General features: G+C 46.0%; 8 protein-coding genes across 8 annotated transcripts; 5 read left to right on the forward strand and 3 right to left on the reverse strand.

Annotated features, from left to right (window-relative positions):
- Positions 1–171: 171 nt before the first annotated feature.
- On the forward strand, positions 172–2,028 carry GLAREA_11755 (Aquaporin-like protein; the record flags this gene model as incomplete). Its single annotated transcript, XM_008089898.1, has 2 exons — positions 172–1,098; positions 1,150–2,028. 2 exons carry the CDS (start codon positions 172–174, stop codon positions 2,026–2,028), a joined length of 1,806 nt encoding a protein of 601 aa, XP_008088089.1.
- A 1,068-nt stretch (positions 2,029–3,096) lies between these two features.
- Positions 3,097–3,387, reverse strand: GLAREA_11756 (Ubiquitin-like protein; the record flags this gene model as incomplete). Its single annotated transcript, XM_008089899.1, has 1 exon — positions 3,097–3,387. One exon carries the CDS (start codon positions 3,385–3,387, stop codon positions 3,097–3,099), a length of 291 nt encoding a protein of 96 aa, XP_008088090.1.
- A 1,426-nt stretch (positions 3,388–4,813) lies between these two features.
- On the forward strand, positions 4,814–6,892 carry GLAREA_11757 (uncharacterized protein; the record flags this gene model as incomplete). The annotated part of the gene is made up of 1 exon (XM_008089900.1): positions 4,814–6,892. The coding sequence occupies one exon, from the start codon at positions 4,814–4,816 to the stop codon at positions 6,890–6,892; it is 2,079 nt and encodes a 692-aa protein (XP_008088091.1).
- A 1,003-nt stretch (positions 6,893–7,895) lies between these two features.
- Positions 7,896–9,746, forward strand: GLAREA_11758 (uncharacterized protein; the record flags this gene model as incomplete). The annotated part of the gene is made up of 1 exon (XM_008089901.1): positions 7,896–9,746. The coding sequence occupies one exon, from the start codon at positions 7,896–7,898 to the stop codon at positions 9,744–9,746; it is 1,851 nt and encodes a 616-aa protein (XP_008088092.1).
- A 1,324-nt stretch (positions 9,747–11,070) lies between these two features.
- Positions 11,071–12,651, forward strand: GLAREA_11759 (FAD-binding protein; the record flags this gene model as incomplete). The annotated part of the gene is made up of 2 exons (XM_008089902.1): positions 11,071–11,332; positions 11,486–12,651. 2 exons carry the CDS (start codon positions 11,071–11,073, stop codon positions 12,649–12,651), a joined length of 1,428 nt encoding a protein of 475 aa, XP_008088093.1.
- A 234-nt stretch (positions 12,652–12,885) lies between these two features.
- GLAREA_11760 (uncharacterized protein) lies at positions 12,886–15,955 on the reverse strand (the record flags this gene model as incomplete). Its single annotated transcript, XM_008089903.1, has 2 exons — positions 12,886–15,436; positions 15,489–15,955. 2 exons carry the CDS (start codon positions 15,953–15,955, stop codon positions 12,886–12,888), a joined length of 3,018 nt encoding a protein of 1,005 aa, XP_008088094.1.
- A 515-nt stretch (positions 15,956–16,470) lies between these two features.
- GLAREA_11761 (uncharacterized protein) lies at positions 16,471–17,562 on the forward strand (the record flags this gene model as incomplete). Its single annotated transcript, XM_008089904.1, has 2 exons — positions 16,471–16,749; positions 16,810–17,562. The coding sequence occupies 2 exons, from the start codon at positions 16,471–16,473 to the stop codon at positions 17,560–17,562; spliced, it is 1,032 nt and encodes a 343-aa protein (XP_008088095.1).
- A 452-nt stretch (positions 17,563–18,014) lies between these two features.
- On the reverse strand, positions 18,015–20,106 carry GLAREA_11762 (amino acid permease; the record flags this gene model as incomplete). Its single annotated transcript, XM_008089905.1, has 9 exons — positions 18,015–18,263; positions 18,314–18,977; positions 19,027–19,219; positions 19,272–19,409; positions 19,471–19,514; positions 19,566–19,693; positions 19,745–19,815; positions 19,871–19,912; positions 19,968–20,106. 9 exons carry the CDS (start codon positions 20,104–20,106, stop codon positions 18,015–18,017), a joined length of 1,668 nt encoding a protein of 555 aa, XP_008088096.1.
- Between the last annotated feature and the right edge of the window lie 381 nt (positions 20,107–20,487).

Here is a 20,487-nt window from a genome sequence, read left to right on the forward strand (position 1 = left end):
ATATCACGGAGCATAATAGGATACGCTTGCGGTAGGTCTGTTCTGCTTTCTTATATCAACCCAACAATCATGCCATGAATCGTATTTCTCCTCATCAACCCTTCCTCTTTTTGCACCTTTCCCAGCTGTCTACCTGCGAGTGTTGGCAACATATCTCTGGCAATTGGAGCAATGAGTCAAGAAGACCAACCGCCATCAGAGTTTGGTCAACGGAGTAACATCGCACGCGAGCATACCTCACGACAAGACCGACCGCAAAGGCCCATTGCCTCTACCACGACACGACCGACAAACCGCACTGCGAAGCAATCCCTAAGAATCCCATCTGCTGCCCGTCAGCCTGCACCACAACCACACTACTCTCTTGCGAGACCGATAATATCTCAGAACCATGCACAGAGTTACGTTGAACCGGGTTACCACGAACTAAATCCCAGATATCAAGAAACGCAACAAAAGCCGCTATGGGGACTTGCAAAGCCATTGCCTCGGGTTCTTCGGCCTGGAATGAGGCGACAGGATGAAGGCCCGCAGGGCAGACACGATTTGCGTGAGGATAAACAGGCCGAGGTGGAAGAGCCAGGGGATTCCGAGGCAATTCCACAAGTTGGTATGATCAACGATCAGAGACACGAAGCTGGAAAGTCGCGTATCGGAAATGAAGGAGGAAATGCGGGGAACAGAGGATATGGCAATCAAGAAACGAACAACACCAGGCATCATCGCTTGGCATTGGAATCCAACCCCGAAAGCAATGATTGTGGTTCGCCTTACGAAGAAAAAGGCAATCCTATGGAGGGCTGGAAACAAACAACAAATCAGTCAGGATCGACCAACCCTTTTGAAGTTCACGGCGATGCAGATATTGGAGATGCGCGACCTCAAAGACTTTCAGACGTTCCAGAAAGACCTTCTAATGGGGAGATGAGTGACCCGTCTTCGTTGCAAGACGTTGACCTTGAGGCTGGTGAGGGAGGTGACTGGCCTCTCACTAAGTTGGACGACGAAACGCGGCGTACACTGATAGAGCGTGACGCATATAATAGCTGGTCTGCAATTCGGGCCCGGTATAGAGAACCTCTTGCAGAGTGTCTAGCTGTAAGTTCTCCTCTAACAAATAATAAGTTACATCTAACCTAATCCATACAGACCATGGTTGCTGTACTTGTTGGTCTTTGTACGAGTATATCAGTAGTCACATCGAACAGCACTGCTGGTTCCTATCAGTCTCAAAACTGGGCTTGGGGACTCGGTGTAATGATTGGGGTGTACCTAGCAGGTGGTATTTCTGGAGGTCACCTCAATCCGGCCATTTCGCTAACTCTCTGCGTCTTTCGTGGTTTCCCCTTTCGCAAAGCGGTGGTTTATATCGCCGCCCAATTATTAGGTGGCTTTTTTGCAGGCTTGATTGCCTACGGGATATACCAACCTGCCATCTTGGCGTATGACGCGACTGGAGGAGATATCGGTGCAGGTGGTGGTAGTACGATTGCTGTTGATTTGTTTACTGGTGGCTCGGCAAGAGCCTTTTTTACCTCCCCAGCGAAATTTGCGGGAGCTGGAACATGCTTCGGTAGTGAGTTTGTGGCTTCCGCGATTCTTTCATGTGCGATCCTCGCACTTGGAGATGATTCGAACGCGCCCCCAGGTGCAGGTATGCACTCTTTCATCGTTGGACTAGTAGTAACAGTTCTCACTATGGCATTTGGTTACATGTCAGGGCCATGTCTCAATCCCGCGAGAGATTTTGGCCCTAGAGTTGCAACGGCAGTTGTTGGGTACGGTTCACGAGTTTTCACGGATCGAAATGTTTGGTGGATTTACGGTGCATGGGGAGCGACCATTTCTGGTGGCTTAGTTGGAGGACTGTTGTATGATGTTGCTATATTTGTTGGTGGTGAAAGTCCCGTCAATTATCCTAAGGGTAAGAGGAAGAAGGCTATCAAAAAGTCTAAGAGACGTTGGTCAGGGTTCAGGAGATATGTTACGAAGCAGATGAAAAGAGGGGTGGAACCGAAGGAAACTTGAAGATTTTGGTGTTTGGACTGATTGATTGCATTTTTGTTTTTGTTGATATACCCACGTAGCGCTACTTGATGTTTTTCTTGATGGTCCTCAGGAATATCTAAATAATTTAGACTCTCTACTATATCTCCTCCAACTTGAGATATCCTCTTTCTTCAGCGTTGCTCAAACTCCAGCAAAATCATCCAAATATCCTCCTCTTCCTCCATCCCTCATTTCCCCTACTAAACCACCGCAAATTGCGTCTTTCTCCCATCTGGAACCCCATCATCCTGAAAACGCATTTCTTCTATCCCCATTCGATTGCCCTCGGCAAGCCGTGCAGAGTGTGCAAAATGTATGTTCTACATTGCTTACGAATTGGAAAGGCGGACAGTCTTCTACATTGCAGGGGGATCGGCGTTGGCGGCCACAGACGTGGGTTGTGGTGGTGGTGTGGGAGCATGATGTGTAGAGGGTTTGTTGACGACGACACATTTTGGGTGGTGAGATTGTTGTGGTTGGGTGAAGGGTGTTTAGTTGGTTGAGGGGGTGCTTGTTTGGCTTGTGGATAGTGATTGGAATATTTCCTGGATGCTTGAGAGGATGTTCTAGACGAGTACAAAAACTGTTTGGCTTGAGAATAGTGATTACGATGAATGTCTGCTGTGTTTATGGGAATTTAAGTACACTGCAGAACTGTTCTGGGTTTCGCTGTTCTGACAACAAGATTGTCTTGATTTGAAACGTAAAATCAATGAGCGAATTTTGAATGGTGTACTTGTTGACAAAGAAATACGGTTTTTACTTAGGATCTTACAGTGCGGCGATATATTCAAGCATGGGAAAAAGCTGGGAATGTCTCGATTGCCTTTCAGATTTTGTCCCGGCTGCTGCTATGTGTTGCGTAATAGTAAGTTCAGTACACCGCCTATTTCCTCCCTTTGTACTTCGTACTCCGTCTGCCCATGCGCCGAAATCTCAAAATGTCATGTCGCCCAAAATCATGTATCGCTTCATGTACCGCAAGTCTGAGCTTTCCCTCTGAGACATATCTCCTTTGTAACATCACTCACTCTCGCAGCCCGAAAATCAGCACCCTCCACCAGTCTGCTCCAAAAACACATCAACAAGATCACCATCGGCCATCTCCAAAGACTTCGGTGTATCAGTTGCTTGAAGTCGATGGCCATCAAAGAAAAAGCGAAACGTGTCGACCTTCTTGCCGTGCATTTTGGCATATGCGTTGATGATCTTTTCGAACAAAGTCGTGGGTTTGATCTTGAACGTGGACTCTTGCGCGCTCTGGTTTTTTAGTCTGATCAGGATTGTGTTGTCGATTTTGGGTTTCTCTTCCTCGGGTGACATCTCGTTGTCTGACATGTTGAATGTGGTGGTTATGGGAGTAGCTACGGAGTAGTAAAGCTACACCAGTTTTTTCTTAGCCTGGAGCATATTATCGATGGCGCTCTTAAGCTCACCAGAGAAAACGTGCGAGATATCTCCAATACGCCGTCGGCTGAGGATGAGAAGCAGCACGCGATAGGTCTCAGATGGTAAACGAAAGTGAGTGATGTGAAATGTTCATTGGAAACAACCTACTTTGAGTTGTCAGACACACAGGTTCTAATAATTTTTATCTCATTAAAAGATCCATATCTTGATCTGGAAACGTGATCTGGATCCAACAGGATCATGAGCTGAAGAAACTTGGTTGTTGGTTCAACTTGATTGGCGTAATGAGAAAAGACGAAGAAGAATTACATACCTGAGACAGAGCAAGCTATGGTTCGTGATACGACGTGCAATAGGTAAGACGCTGACTACATGGATCTTGTACTCGGTAGTTGGAATAATACGCGGCGTGTTGTAACTTTCATGTTCCAACCTGTTGGAACCCAATCAAGCATTTTCTGCCGCGAAGACGGTGAGTAACCTTGTCCCCTCAACCGCGACGGCTGCTTTTTAACTTTTTAACTCTTCCAACATCAACCTGCTCTCATGGATTGTGAACCTACAACCTCTTATCGCTCTACCATATTTCCCGAAAACTGTCTTGGGCTATGTCGTCCATCTATCTCCGCCCTTGGATAATGAACCTACATACGATTGGGTTTTTCCCAATTCATCAATCAGTACCTAAGACTCCGTCTGTTGGTTCTATCAGAACTGCAAGGGTTACCGTAGCTTTATTAATAGGCAGAATATGTGTTGTGCGCCATTTGTCGTATGCTATGATATGATCCTCAACCAGCTCAGCTCTCATGACGTTCGACGGTCTGGTAGTTCCAGATGGCCTGCTACCACCGACTCCGCCTCTTGTGGCTGCTCACTGCTCTCGAATATCTCACAGGCAACAAAATAAACAACAAAATAAACAACAAAACAAACCTCGCAGCTTGATCAGATCATTGAGCGCTCCCCCAGCAGTCTCATCCGCAGTAAATGAGAAGTCTTTCGCCGACAAGTGCTGATTTCTACCCAGTGACTGGCGAGACATCAAACAAAGACATACATCTGGTTCTTTATAAAACGGAAACAAGTGCATAGTCTCCAACTTTTGAGCTTTTATCACTCTTTGTGACGCTTTGTTGATTGGTACAAAGATCACTTCCCGCCCCCCATAAACAATTTCCTCAACTGTTCTATATAAGTGTCACCATGTATCTCTCTACCACCACAAAACCTAGGGAGCTAAACCTCTTCACAGTCATTTACTGACAAAAGATAAGTCAGTTTTCAAAGTTGTTTAAAATTTCGTTCAAAAGTTAGCGTTGCAGAAACATACTTATCACAAAGACTCTTCAAAATGTGCTCTGGAATTGTAATGGAGTTTCGTTGCTGTGGTAAGAAGACGATAAAGTACCTCATGGGGAGGTGCGAAGACGCTTGTGATATCTTTATGGGTCGTACTAGATTTCGACGTATCTGCAAACGCTGCAGACGTCGAAATGAAGAGCAAGAGGCCGCAGAGAACGAACGGCTACCAGAGCATATGGAAGCCGCTAAAGCCGTTCTTGAATACATGCACGGTGAGCGAGATGACCCAAGAACTGATGAACGATTAGAAATCATACAAGGTTTGCTAACAGAAGCAAGGCAGGCTCACACCACGCGACATTTCGCCGACTATGAAGCAGGTCGGAGGCTACATCCTTTCACTGACGATTCTCCATATATCGATGTCTTGCGAAAGCGATTTGACGATGAGGCACAGTCCCAGTGTGGGGTCGCCTTCGCGATGCTTAGGCCCCAGCTCTGGGAAGAATGTCTTCGACGACAAGAGCAACTATCCAGAGGCCGAGCCATGACATTTGTAGATAGGACTTTCCATTTTCAAGTTGTCATCAACGGACTATTTCTGCCACAGTTTGACGTACCTTACCCAATAGAAGTCCCACAAGCTCAAGCTGAAAAGACAAGCCAATCAAGTTGCTCGCAGTCCATGGCCCAATCGCAAGATTTTTCTGCAGATTCCATGGATTTGTGCGAGCGTTCCAACCTTGTTGCTTTACCTTCGGTCGCTTCCAAGTGGGAAATAGCTCGCGAGGCGGAATACAACATGTATGGTTATCATACTATATCTTCTTTTGTTAGCGTCAATCAGAGTTTCGACGACGATTTCATAGAAAGAGGCGAGTACATGTCTTTTACTGAGTGGTATAACGCCCACAGATATATGGGAAACAATTCTATATCACTCTCAAAAAGTGCAGAATTAGAGCTTGATATGGACAGGTACGAGCACGAATACCTTGAAATCAATGAAGGCTGTGCCCCAATGCTAGAGGACTTTCGGAATCTTCGCAGGGTTATCCGAAACCGTCCCTGGGGCTTTTATCCCTCGGCAGTTTCTGGTTCTCGTCGGCAGACGCTTCCTCTTTCTGCGTGGCTTTGTGTTCAATTTGGTTACGCCAGCCCTATAGACCAACCGGATAAATACGACCAAGCAATCATCAGCTACACGGAATACTTGAAAGAAGTTGCTACTCCAGACCAATGGAAAGATTTCCAAAGTACTCTAGATCAGAAAGCAGAAAGAGATCGCGTGGCGCTCTATTTCGAACGAATGGATTATGCCGAATGCGATTACGACATCGTCCTTCCGTCAGTGGCAAGCATTCCTTGGACTTTATTCACACAAGACCAGCAACAGTTGTTCTGGTTCCTTGATCGGATCCAGTCCAATGACCCAAGATTCGCAGTTCCTTCCTCCTACTCGTACGCGGCTACAACAATAGAGGAACTACAGCGAGAGGCGATTTTCCTCCGAAGACAGAGATTAGCTCAGGGGATACCTGAACCTGTTGAGGAGAATATCCTTCTCTGCCCTGACTGCTGGAACCTTGCTTCGGAATGCAACGGTAGTTGCGCGGTATCAGAGGTGAATGTTGCTTCTAGACCTCAATCGCGAGGTCAATGTACTGTGACGCTGGAAGAAGTACATGAATCTGATAACAATGGTGGTTGGGCACTAGATGCCAATGATTTTCTGCCGACTGGGGCCAACGCAGTTGAGGTATCTCCGCATCGAATGAACCATTACGCTAACTCGGAATGCTCCACAATCCGAGCTGGTTTCACGGGATTCATGGACAACGGCGAACAGGCAGCAGACGGTAGTTCGAGTCCAACAATTCGTGCGACCGGCGCTGAGCCTGAACAAAGACCTCAAGACGGTGATGCTCATATAGACTTATATGAAGTCGGAGGCAACCCACTACGATTTGCAATTGGACCAGATGGTAAACCGACTCTGGTAAGAGACCCAAGCGGGCCCTTACGAGTCATCGGTCACGAAGATGGGTTGTTATCTCTCGAGCTCGACCTTGAGCCAGAATCAGACGACGAAGACAACTTTCATTCTCGGAGACATCGAGTCTGCTGAGTATGAGGCGCAGTGTACTTTGTATGATATTGGAAGTTCCAAGTCGAGTGTACTACAGGCTTTAAAACAGGCGAAAAAGGCGTGGTTAGATTGGTTGGCTTTAAAAGGTGGTATGTTTGAATCACTTTGTACAACTAGTATCCAATGCTCAAAAGGGACCGGTTGGGAGGACATCTTCGACTTGTAAAACCATGATTGAATATGCTTTGAACATCAATATTAATACGTTAAAAACAATATAATTAAGAGAATACCTAATTATTAATGTGAAAGAGTGAATGAAATAATGAAGGAGAGCATGACTTTTGTGATGACTCCTCAAACGCGAGCAGAATAACTCCTGGCGACCAGGCGAACAAAGAAAAGATTCTCTGAAAGTTAAAGTCCATTTCAACATTTCCAATACGTCAGAAGAGAAGATGAAACCTACATATATGAATTACACATTTCATCTGAAATACCTTGCATAATAGAATGTCTCGCAGAGGACGAAATAAGATAGGTCGACTTCGAATAAGGCTGAAAAAATCAGATTTACCGGAATAGTGATAATGTTCCAAACTAATCCACTAAATATACGACATTTCGTTAACTTAATTAAGGAAATATTATGTTTCGACTGCCATTTATTTTGTCTTCCGCTACCAGGGGTAACATCACGTGGGCGTAAGAAAAGCTGCACTTCCGAACAGAGTCCGAAACACTTCTGATCTGACACACTTCACAACTCGCATCCTTGAAAGTGGTACTTCTTTAGTACTTGTGACACTCTTCACTTCTTGACAATACGAATACAGTCTGTTAAAGAGTCGATTCGCATAGCCTAGATGCTTATCTACCCAACCCCTTCAGTGGGTCTCGCTCCGCTTACACCTCGCGTCAACAGGACGAAGTTTCCAGGTTGACAAGATGTCCTGCGCCATGCGTTGTAGCAAAGATAAACTTTACTAGAATTCATGTCATATGCGCTTTCCACCGCGGCAAAAGAAGATAAACCACCGAAATGCGCCTGCTAAACACCAAAACTCTAGTACTCGAGGATTTCTTCGAAGATGCGACTCCAGCTTATGCTATCCTATCGCACACTTGGGAGACGGAAGAAGTGACTTATCAAGACATGCAAGGAATTATGAAAGGGACAACTAATCCTCAGGAAGTCCGGTTAGGCTATAGCAAGATTCAGCATTGCTGCAAACAAGCTGATAAAGATGGTTACGATTATGTCTGGATTGACACGTGCTGCATCGACAAAAGTAGCAGTGCTGAGCTTTCGGAAGCTATCAATAGCATGTATGTCTGGTACCAAAATGCTGCTATCTGCTATGCCTATCTTTCTGACGCTAAAATATTCCTTCGAGTCACGTCAGTTTTTGGAACGCAATTGTTTAATGATGAAGCCGGGATCGATTTCGAGGAACTGTTACGAGATTGCAGATGGTTTACCAGAGGTTGGACTCTACAAGAGTTGATCGCCCCTTCACGAGTTGATTTCTACGATCAGAACTGGGAGTTGATTGGCGAGAAAGGTCAATTGAGTTGTGTTCTCTCTCGGATAACCGGAATCGACAATGAGACTTTGGCAGGGGGAAATGTGAAGGAGGTCAGCGTCGCTAAGAGGATGTCTTGGGCTTCGAAAAGGGTGACAACAAGAGCTGAGGATATTGCGTACTGCCTGCTGGGCATATTTGGCGTTAACTTACCTTTACTATACGGCGAGGGCAAAAAAGCCTTCACTCGTCTCCAGGAGGAAATTATGAAGAATTCGGACGATCAATCACTGTTTGCTTGGGAGGAGAGTCCTCAAATGGACAGCATTCCTCATGACCAGGAAGTTGCTATCACCATTACCACAGATGACGACCAAGAACCAGAAGTGATTCTTCCTCGGTATCATGCCACCGAAAGCTCCGAGAGTCGACGAAGAGGTTTGAGCGGATTCCTCGCACCGTCGCCTGGGAATTTCGAAAATGCTGGCTCCATTGTGCCATATCGAAATTGGGAAATCTCTACACCTTACTCAATGACAAATCAAGGTTTGCGTGTGCAATTGGAAATCATCCGGTATGGGGAAACCGACGACTACATCGGAATCCTACAATGTCACTACGAAGACAATTATCTTGGCCCCCTCGGCGTATACATTCGGTCAATAGTCTCTGCCAGAGGCGACCAGTTTGCTCGAGATACTTTCCGCCTCAAACCGGTGATCGTTGTACCTGAGCATGTAGCTCTTGCAAAGCTGAGGACAATATACATTAGACAAGAAATACTGCTCCCTAGTGCGAGAGACTATGATCGCACGAATCAGTTCCTAATTCGGACGATGCCAAGAGAAGATTATGAGCTTACCAAGGTCGAACCACACGGGGCATGGCACGAAACACAAAGAATTCTTCGCTGTTCTGAAGGTGGCTATCTGTACTTCACTTGCAACCCTAGAGGCTACACCACGGTGCCACTCCCGTTCGTCGTTGTATTGAGAGCCTTCGATGATGACACAACTAATATAGGGTTACCCGAGTACTCCTGTCAAATTTTCATACCTCGCGACGATGAAGAATGGGAAGAGAAGCTTTCGAAAGCTCCTTCGCCTATCGATTATAATTCTGGCACAGCAGTTTCGCACAGCTCGCAAATGGACCTCAATCCGTGGGACCATTCGAATAGGTTAACTGCACTTGCAAAAATTAGCAAAGAGAAATTCATGGGACAAACAATGATGGTCGTTGATATTGATATCAGATCCGTTCGACTCCGACGGATTCCTTTCTTCGCGACTGACCCCTCTGCAACTTCGGAAGAGTTGCTTGATGATCGGGCTTGGCCTGCTCAAAGTACAAAAACGGATATTTAGCAGCACAGCCATGGAGCCGAAGATATGATGCGTGATTGAACCTACCGGAGACGTGTCTGGTACGAGCTGTAATCAGCAATGTGGAAGGGGGCCATCAGCAACGGCTTGTCCCGTCACGGCCGAGTGCTAAACCGCCCGGTGGTAAAGACGTCTTAGTGATACTGTGGAGGCAGGAAAAGCCTCACTACAACCTTGCCGGCTTATACTTCTCGAAACGAAATTCGTGGAAGTAGGAGGAAACACACTGTCAGATTATGTAAAGTCCCGAGAACCAAAAATTTGATGGTGCCAATAATCAAATGTTTGATGTCTCTTACAATACACCTGGTTGCTACTTTATTTTTCAGCTTCCAACTAAGCAGAACTGAAATTCATAACTCGACTTTGCAACATCTGACGGAGTACCCGCTTATGAAACAGTATACAACAAGCACAGTGAGCCACGCAACAGTCGGCTGACTCCAGTCATCCTGTGTTCAGTTCCCACAATATTCAAGCGGTGCTTTCAAGCCAACTTACTCATCAACCCACAAAGAGCGACACAATGTCGTTTTCATCTGATAATGAAAATCAATCAATGATTTCCCCACTGGCGGTGGCACAATAGAAGACGGTACTGCCGTCTGACGAAAGGATCAGGTCCCGCATTCCGAATGGAGACACCGTTGGGGTCGAAAACTCACAGCCTTATTCAAATGGAAGCACAACTTCAGAATAAGCTTTCCCGTAGGATTCCCCAGCAAATGATTGTTCAATGCCGCCTTCCCTCCAGGGGTCGCCGGTCACTGAGCCGAGTCACGAGCGTGCAATTGGAGGGGCAACAAACGACACGCGAACCCCTGAACACACCCCGCTACGCCTCAATATCATCGGCCAATCCTTCTGGAAAGCCGCCACCTCGCTTATGGTTCCCCTGATGGGCCAAGGAAAGGGGGATTCCTTCGAAAGAGGGTCACAATGGCCATTGGATGATGGGCGTATTGTAAATAATAAGCTGCATTTATTGACGGCTGCAAACAGGGTCAGCGCATACCCTGATGTTTCATAACTAGGGCTGCTTTCTTGATTCAGCCCTTTTGGCCCACAGGTCAACGTGAATACAAAATGCTGTTCGCGGGTTCCTGGAAGTGGCGTCAGCAAACACCATGCAACTCATTCACACCCTTGGGAGGTATCCCCGCGTACATCATTAATAACCAACCAGTGTGACATGTGAGACTACACAGACAATTACAAGCCTTGAGAAACGTGAGAATAAAGAGCAACGTCGTGCCACCTTCTTTGGGTTCTTTATCCACGCCGACAACCTCGACTTCAGTTCAATATGGGGGCCCATCAATCAAGTCCAATGGAAGTCTGCCTCAAAGCCGCTGTTGGTGGTAATGGAGATTTGGTCGCCTTTCCTTCGAAAGTGTTGTACCAACTCCAAGATGTGAAGCCCTACAACATGGACGTTGCTGTGCATCCTGTCGCCGTCACGTATCCTAAGACAGCGGATCAAGTTTCTGAAATTGTAAAGTGTGCGACAGCTACAGCTGGTTATACCGTTCAGCCTAGAGGCGGAGGACACTCTTATGCAAACTATGGTAAGTCAAATCCATGATCTCGATGCCTAGAAAATCTGGAAATATGAATTGGGAAATCCTGTAAAAGAGTTCCTTTCTTTTCGAGAAGATACACTTCACGCGAACCTTCTACACAACAATGATCAAATCTTCATTTACTGACAAAAACATCAGCTCTCGGCGGAGGAGACACTAGCACCATAGTAGTCGACCTGAAGAACTTCGTTGGGTTCTCTATGGACACAAATAGCTGGGAAGCCACTATTGGCGGTGGAACCCGATTGGAAGCTGTTACGAAGAATCTCCTCGCCAACGGCAATCGCGCAATGGCCCATGGAACCTGTCCAGATGTTGGAATAGGCGGTCATGCAACAATGGGAGGCCTCGGCCCAACCAGTCGTATGTGGGGATCTGCCATGGATCACGTTCTGGAATATGAGGTTGTCCTGGCGAACTCTAGCATCGTTAAAGCCTCAGCGACCAAATATCCGGAAGTCTTCTGGGCGATGAAGGGAGCAGGCGCTTCATTTGGTATTGTGACAAACTTCAGGGTCAGAACACAGCCTGCGCCTGGAGAAATGGTGGAATATTCTTACACCTTTTCCGGGACACCATATACGAAACATGCGCAGCGATTCAAGGACTGGCAAACTCTGATCTCAAACCCAGATCTTAGCAGAAAATTCGCTAGTCAGGTCGTTATCACTGCCGTTGGTATGATCATCTCTGGTACTTTCTTTGGAACCAAAGCGGAATTCGATGCCTTGAATATGACTTCGGTCTTCCCCGACAACTCGAAGGCGGATGTCATCGTATTCAACAACTTCCTCGGAGCAGTCGCTCACTGGGCTGAAGACGTCTTTCTCAATCTAGGTGCCCTGAGCGCGTCTTTTTACTCCAAGAACCTCGCATTTACGAAGTCGGATCTCATTCCAGCCACTACCATCGATGCTTTCTTCAAATATCTTGACACAGTCGACAAAGGAACGTTGATCTGGTTTGCCATCTTCGATCTCGAGGGAGGAGCAATCAATGATATCGCACCATCTGCAACAGCCTACGGCCATCGGGATGCATTGTTCTATCTCCAAACCTACGGAGTCGGAATCACAGGCGTGACAAGTAAGATTCGCAACTTCATCACAGGGATGAACGATGTCATCAACTCTGGTTTCCCAGGCAAGACTTTGGGGGCTTACGCTGGTTATGTCGATCCAGCGTTACCAAATCCTCAACAACGGTACTTTGGTTCGAATTTGCCAGAGTTGGAAAGGTTGAAGAAGGTTCTTGATCCAAAGGATATTTTCCATAATCCGCAGAGTATTCGTCCAGCAAAGTAACTGGTTAGGATTGGTTTGCCGTTCGTTGAAAAACAGGAGGTGTGGGTACCTGCTTCGAGAAAGGACATTCCGCCTAGGTCTTGGGTATCTGAACTTTTGTGAAGCATTGGCATTGACTATAAATTTTGCCAATATTATACCCTATAATGCTTGGAGTGGGAGGAACTAATGATAGATATGTTCATAATCATCTTAATCTGTGTTTCTATCTTGAGTGGTGCTTCGTTGCTGGCATCAATTTCTGCCGAGTAGCCTTCGCAGAAAATCTGTTTTTGAGCGTCGCTTTTCTTTGACTGCAATAACATTCGTGACTTGCTTTTCTGGAACTTGCCAGCTGGGTACCGCAGATTCGAGGGCCTGCATAGATTCCTGCGAAAGACCTGTCCCAAAGGCTTCTATTATTTTGTAAACAGTAGGAGGGTCCGGCGAAAATGACGTTCTATCGGCGGAGCGCTGAGAAACATCATAGTGGTGCTCAAGTAGCAGTCGAAACATTTCTACTCGCTCTCTTTCCCAGCTCTTATTCGAACCTACTAGCTGCCTTGTCTGGATTTTTCTTTTCCCCACCTGAAAATTAACAGCTTCTGCCAGAACATGTTCCGTATCGTTATATAGAACATTTTCTGGACAGTATTGGCATAACATCTCGACGACTTTAGCATTGGCCGGATAATCCTCAACTAAGGGCAATGGGCATAGAGCATATGCTACTAATGGTCGACCCTTCTTTTCTGTGCCGTACTTAATATTCTCCGCAAGCTTTTCTTTGACGTACGCAGCAAGCCCGAATTGGACTGCGAATGACAACATATTGCTGTTCCAAGTTTCTGTGATATAACCTGAGAGTTTGTTTGGGCTGTTGCTTGACCAGTGTCCTCCTAAAGGTGTTTTATAAAGCGTGGACATAGCTATGTCTAGCTGATCTAGTAATTCCGTATTTGATATGGCCAATTGCATGTCGGCTTGATATGCATAGGACATCGCATCTAATGCCATGTGCCATAGGCCATGTTTATCGACTGAAATCATAGAGGTTTTCAATTGCAAAATACAGCTACTGAGCATGCGGCTGTTTGCATCGAACCCGGACTCAGAAGTATGGACCAGTATGCTGTTCCAGATATCAGGCTTTTCCAGGTAATCTTTAACCGTACGATGTAAATATTGAACCTTGCTGTCTGCACGAATGGCAGATTTAATATTTCGTGTCATGCTGCCTGGCGCAGCTGGATCGAATTCTTGAACCTCTATTAAACCAGCGCATCGGCACTTTAATCGATCGGCCATGATCTCGCACCTCTCTTGTATATCTACAGTGTTCCACAATTTGACCGGCGTTGTAACGGCGAGTTGGTAATCATCTTCGTCGGCCAGTGCTAATGCAAAAAGCGTCATCTGTTTGGTCGAGTCGCCATCATAATAGACCGGCGTCAATTCTCGGGATGCTCGAATCAATTGGAACATTTCTGATGCCTTTTCTTGGTAAAATGGATCTATTCTCAAGAGCATATGGGCGTATAGAGACTCGAGATCGTTGGGCAGTAGATTTAAGCGCCGTTGTAAATCCTTGATACCGTCGCGGTTACCAAGCCCTGCAAGCAGAGACTTGACCACGAGTGTTACCCAGAGGAATACACCATCAGCCTTTGCCACGATGTCTTGAATAAGTTGTGCTGCGGCTTTTTTATTGTTTGCACCAGAGGCAAGCTTTCGATAACGATGGTGATTTGTGAGCTTATCACTGACATATTCATTTATGTCTCGGAGAGTGAGATCTTGGAGTCGGAGACCTGGACAGGCTCGAAATGCGTCCTCGAAAGCTAGAAGAGGACGGCTTGAGATGCAAATCTTGACATTTGGGTTTGCCGTAGCGGCTGCGCGAAAGAGCTCGCTGATCTCCTCATGGTCGCCTTCATACTCGTCAAGACCGTCGATGAACCAGCACATTTTTATAGGAACGATTTTCTGTGTGACTAGGATGCGAAATGCGGCTTGGAGTTTGGAAATATGCCAAAAATCACCCGACCGAACCTTGTCTTTGATACCCTCCAAATGTCTCGAGTACTCTTTTGCAAATTGCCAGGGTAGCACGATTGGAATGAGATCTCGGTGTTCATTGAGAGTCTCGAACAATAACGCACGCAGGAGACCGCTCTGCGAGCGCTGCTCGAGGGTTCCGCTGTTCCAGAAAAAGAAGGAAGCAAACGTAGGCTTTTCTGGTAACGCCCATTCCTCCAGAAGAGTATTGGTCTGACCATGATCGTAAATATAACGCATAAGGGTCGATTTTCCGCTACCTGCCTTTCCGTTTATCCAGTAGATACCTTCACTAGAACGAAGCCAATTCGTCAAGCTCTTCCAAGGTGCGGCATTATCCAAGGAGTTATCGAATAGCCAACCAAAAGTCTTCTTATGTGCTTCAGATACTTCACACTGTCGATCATTCATCGTAGAGAAATCAAGATCCTGTAGAAGGCTTATCTCTATTGAAAGTCTTATATCACCTTCTTGCGTCCGTACTCCGTTAAGAAGGCTTTGGTCAGCTTCTGAGGCTTGGCTCGTAACGGCACCAGATCGTATAGCATCCAGAATAACAGCCCGGGTCTGGTTGATAATTACAACTTCTGTTCGACTGAGCATTTGTGTTAAAGCGAGAGTCTGTTCCTGCAGATCTCTAGCAACCGACGTTTGATTTCCAAGCAATGCCGTAATGATATTACGAGACTGGACATCCATTTCAGCAAATCGTTCAGACATCTGAAGCGAGACAGAATTCAGTTGAAGTCTACAACAAAGGTTGGTAAGCGTTCTTTAGAAGGTCAGTAGATTATAAATACCGCAAGTCAACAAGGATCCGAGTCTTCAATGCATTTTCGTACATTTGAAGTCGCATAACTAGACTGTCAATTTCTCCTGCCGGATTCTTTTGCGGTCCGTCTCTCCAAGCTGCCAACAGAGCCTCCTTCATACTCTTGAAAGATCCGGATTTTGCGTGCACTTTCACTCCATCCAGCCTCTTAATCATTTCGTTAGACAGCGTGACGCATGATTTACATAGCTTTTCTAGAGCCTTCGCATCCTTATCTTGCTCATCGTGTGGGATATTGACGAGCGTAAGAGGTCTGTTAAGTTTTAAAGCCAGCGACTGAAGATTCAACGTGACCTCTTCTAGTTCCTCATTAACTTGCAGACATCCCTTCTTCGATTTGTACAATTCGTAGCTCTTGGTAAGCAATTTGGTAGTAAAATCCACAAATTGGACTACCGTTCCGGCAAGTGATAGGGCCGTTAGCGGGTCGAGCATTTTTGTCGTTCGTAAAGCAAATCCGCACAATACGAAAGCGTAGTGGCCTCAAGATTCATCACACAGCTACTTATACCAGCCATATTAGATGAGGCTGCACCATCTTGCCGCCCATCTTTCGCGAAGTGAGGCTGAGTGAGCTGCAGGGGCGGCGAGAGCTACTTCGACGACAAACACCAAAAGAATCCAAAAATAAAACTTCCATGGTTATGACAATCATAGTGATAGAAAACACACAGGACTCTTCAATAAAGCTCTAAATCCAAGTTGGCAATTCTTTTGATAAATCGATGAAATCCGTATACAGAGAGAGGTTGCCATCAGAAACGAAGTAAAGAAGACGTCGATACGAAGCTCGGACCACAAAGACCTCTCCTTGACTCCTTATCGCCCCCAGATCGACAAGAATAGCACAGCCCCTTAAGACAACGCCACACCATATCTCCAATACCTAGGTAATCCATCTTCTCTCTTTCAATTCATCACATAATATCTTCATATATCTTCTTTTCAACATGCATTCCTTAACATTTCTTCCTTTCCTTACCGCAGGTGTCATTGCATCACTAGGCGCAACTTCAGATAATTACCGGGACTACGAGTGGAGCTACCACCCAGATCCCACAGCTGATGAATACCTTGACCATGGCTCTAAAGTACCATCAGTCGCAGCAGCTGTTACCAAGGTGGTTGAAGAGTCAAGCTATGTGGTCAAGCTTGATTGTTTAGGATGTCCTTTCCGTGTCAGGGCTCTTGAGGGAGAATACTTCATGGGTGAGCCGGACAATTCGTTGGTAAGTAGGATCCAAGACCTCTACATCATCAGACAGGGCAATGCTAACACGGTATGCTAGTTGTTGAACTTCACTATCGGAGAAGACAGACACTCCTTGGAGCTGAACAATAAGCGAATCCTCCCTCTCGAGATCCCAACCAAAGTCTTCGCCTTCCAGACTCCTGCCAATCTGACCTCGGATGTTTTGGGCTTGATGGTCAATATGCAGATGCTAGATGAGAGTTTCAACGTAGGAACCAAATACGGTCGATTCGAACTCAGCTACGAACATATCGCTACGCTAGCCGAGCCTAGAGTTGAGGTCCTCCGCTTCGACGTCACAAACATCGATATCACTAGCTCGACCAACCCAGGAACTTATGAGCTTAGCAAAGCAGGACAAAAGGCTGTAGAGATCAAGATCTCGCAAGATTCATGGGAGGAGGGCTTGAAAATCCAGAGTGTTGAACTCGTTGATCGCGACCAGGCTATTCCTCATGGAAAGATGGCTTGTGGCAAGGACGCACCAATTAGCGACGTCAAGTTCCGTTCCACGGAATGGGATTACTATGGACAGCAAGGTACCTTCGCGCGAAGCTTCTGGGTTGTCTGGGATGAGAGCTTGGAGTTCTTCATTGGAAGTATTCCTTTGATGGTTGTGTTGACTACGTTTGCAGGTGCTCTCGCGCTTGTTAGACGTAGGCAATTAATGCAGATGGAGCTGGCTAAAACTCAAAATGAGTTCTATATGGTTGATGAGGAGGAAGGGCTTTTGGAGGAGGTCGATGAGGAGAAGGAGGGTGAGTTTAATGTCAAGCACAGCGATGTTTAAAATATTGCCAACCTCGCGGTGGACAGTATGAGTGGGGATTGACACTCTAAACTAATCTTTAATCAATCAAGTTGACGAAGTATTACATAGTTCTTCAATCAAGTTGGCACAATATCGTGTATTTCGTCTACCCTTTTCAGTAAACAAGAAATCTTAGACTCTTTTTCCTCACTAAAAGGCAATTTTTGATATTCGCTATTTCTGTCAGATGATGATCATCGACGATAAATTGGCAGGCGCGCAGAATAATATTATCATACTAAAAGAGCGGAATAAGGTGTTTAGAGAATGCACAAACTGTGATTAACAAATAAAGCATAGCTACCGTCACGTAGACCCACACTCGTAGCTCTAGGGCCAAGTTCTGAACTAAAATAGAACCAATTATCTATCGCACATTTGTCCAAAATCAAATCACATATCATAATATCCTCCCCAACAAAAAAATCGACCTAAAATAAAGCTCTAACAAACCTCATTGGCATATTTGCCCACGTCTTAGGTGGTGGCATATCGTCAGGATCAAGAGTCAACGATCTTCTACCAGAAGTGATATCCATATCAACGCCCTTGATGTATAACTTCCAATCCTTTGTCCAAATCTTCCAGCCTAGATATAGTGCGATGATCACCGGAGCAGCGAGGTAGTAGGAGAAGAAGTTCTCAGCGGCAGCTCGAGCAGTTAGGTTTCCGCCAATTGGCTAAAGTTTGTTAGTAGTCGTCCATGCCGGGCCAGGAATGTATTACTTACGAAAAGCGCAATGTAGAACGTAGCAGCCATACAGAGAATGTTCATTCCCAAGCCATAATAGCTGCCTCCAACACCGAACATAGCCTCGAAGGGCAATTCGGCTTTGACATGGCCTTGGACCTTCCATGCGTGCCGGAATCTGATGTGTGCCAAACAGATGGAGGCCCAAATAAAGAAGAATGATAGACCGGAGAGGGCCAAAAGCCAATTAAACACTAGACCTTGCTGTTTGTTCTCTGCGACAAAAGCGAGGAGACCGAATAAGAGTTGCAGAACCACACCCCAAATCGGGCGGCCTTTACCATCAACATACGCGAGCAACGCTGGTGCCATACCACGTTCAGCAAGAGCCTGAAGGGTTCTAGTCGATCCGAATGTACAGGAGTTGGCAACACTAATCACCGAAATGGTGATAATGACATTGAAGATCGATGGAAGTGCTTTGACACCGGCTAGTCTGATAGCAATGACGAATGGCGAGTATTTTGAGTTGGCGCCGCTAGAATTGAGCAGATTCGGGTTGGTATATGGGACAACCAGCCCGAGAATGAACAAACAGACTATGTAAAAGAAAAAAATTCTCCAAAACACCTGCTTTGTTGCTTGAGGAATACTCTTCAATGGGTTGGTTGCTTCTGCTGCAGCAAGGCCAACTAGTTCAGTCCTATTCTCGGTCAGTATGCTCTATCGCCAAAGACCCGGGGAGCACATACCCGCCAAATGCAAATGCGGCAACGACGAATACCGAGCAGAAGCCTTTGAAACCATTGGCAAAAGCTCCCGGGTTGTGCCAGTATTTTGCTCCTAGATAACCTTGATCACCGACACCTCCACAGGCTACGATGGTACCGAATATGATGAAGCCAACGCAACCGCAGATTTTGATGATGCTAAGAATAAACTCAACTAAATGATGTTAATACAATATGATTTCAGCTAAAGGTAAATATTTACTAACCTTCGCCATAAGCTCTAATGCCCCAGATTTGGATGATACATAGAACAAAGAGGAAGACTGTAATCCAAACTCCAATATTAATATCGTCTCTCCAGAACTCAATCGTGATACCAGCAGCTACGAGCTCGAACGGCAGGACTGAAAATGGATTAGCGCAAGGACATAATGAGCGGATAAGAGAGCACGCGGAATATCTTACCCGTTAACCAACCGATAGCATAATCCCACCCAACAGCAAATCCACTACCCTCCAAATTAGTATAGCTTCCACAAACGAGTGAACTTCTCGCTTACAATGAAGGGTCTACGAAACGAACGATGTAAGTAAAGAATGCTCCGTTGACTGGAAACAGAACGCCAAGCTCTCCTAGGGCTTGAACAGTGCACAAGAGCATAGATCCGACGATCATATAACCAAGAACCTGCAAGTTCGCTTAGCTTAAGGTTGTTAATCCAAAACAAGAGGTACAAACCAGAGAGGCTGGGCCACCCTTAGAAAGCGCGCCTCCAGATCCGATGAAAAGACCAGCTCCAATTGCTCCACCTAAGTAGATAGTCAGCTTTCCGATTCGATTCATGAGAGGTAGTTACACTCATACCAATCGCAATCATCTGCATATGACGCCCTTTCAATTCCCTCGCTTTTTTGCTTTTGTTAGTATAACATATATTTATTTAAATACTTAAGGTTATTACCTAGTGGCGCCGACTTGACCACAACACCTGCATCAGCCAACTCTGCCTCTGAAGAACCGGAAGCATAATGAGTTTCTTTTGTTGCTGGGACTGCAGTCTCCTTCCCATACGCATCTCTGGGGGGTGAGGAGTCCGACATGTTTGTGAAGATGAAGAGAGACAAATTCCAAAACCTGCAGGGCGGATGCGGGAGGGTTTCTATAAACCTTCTACGTGAATTCCAATGGATAGGTCACCGGCTATTCAAGTCGTTACACAACCGGTTGAGTCGTACATTCACCACATGCAGATGCTGATTCCCCAAACCGTCAGGATAGGGTGGCAATCGGTCTGCAGTACCCTCCCTCGGCGGTTGTGCCGCATCTGATTCCTTCAATGTACAACTTATCATCCGTTTCTTGCACAATGATTGGATTTGGTCAAACCGAGACTTAAACACTCCAGGCGACGGCATAGATTGGAAAGCTCGGCACCATAGAAACCATATGAATTGAGGACGAGGCGCCTGGAAGGAAGAGTA

The sequence above is a fragment of the Glarea lozoyensis genome, assembly GCF_000409485.1.
Source record: "Glarea lozoyensis ATCC 20868 chromosome Unknown GLAREA8, whole genome shotgun sequence".
Taxonomy (NCBI): Eukaryota; Fungi; Ascomycota; class Leotiomycetes; order Helotiales; family Helotiaceae; genus Glarea; species Glarea lozoyensis.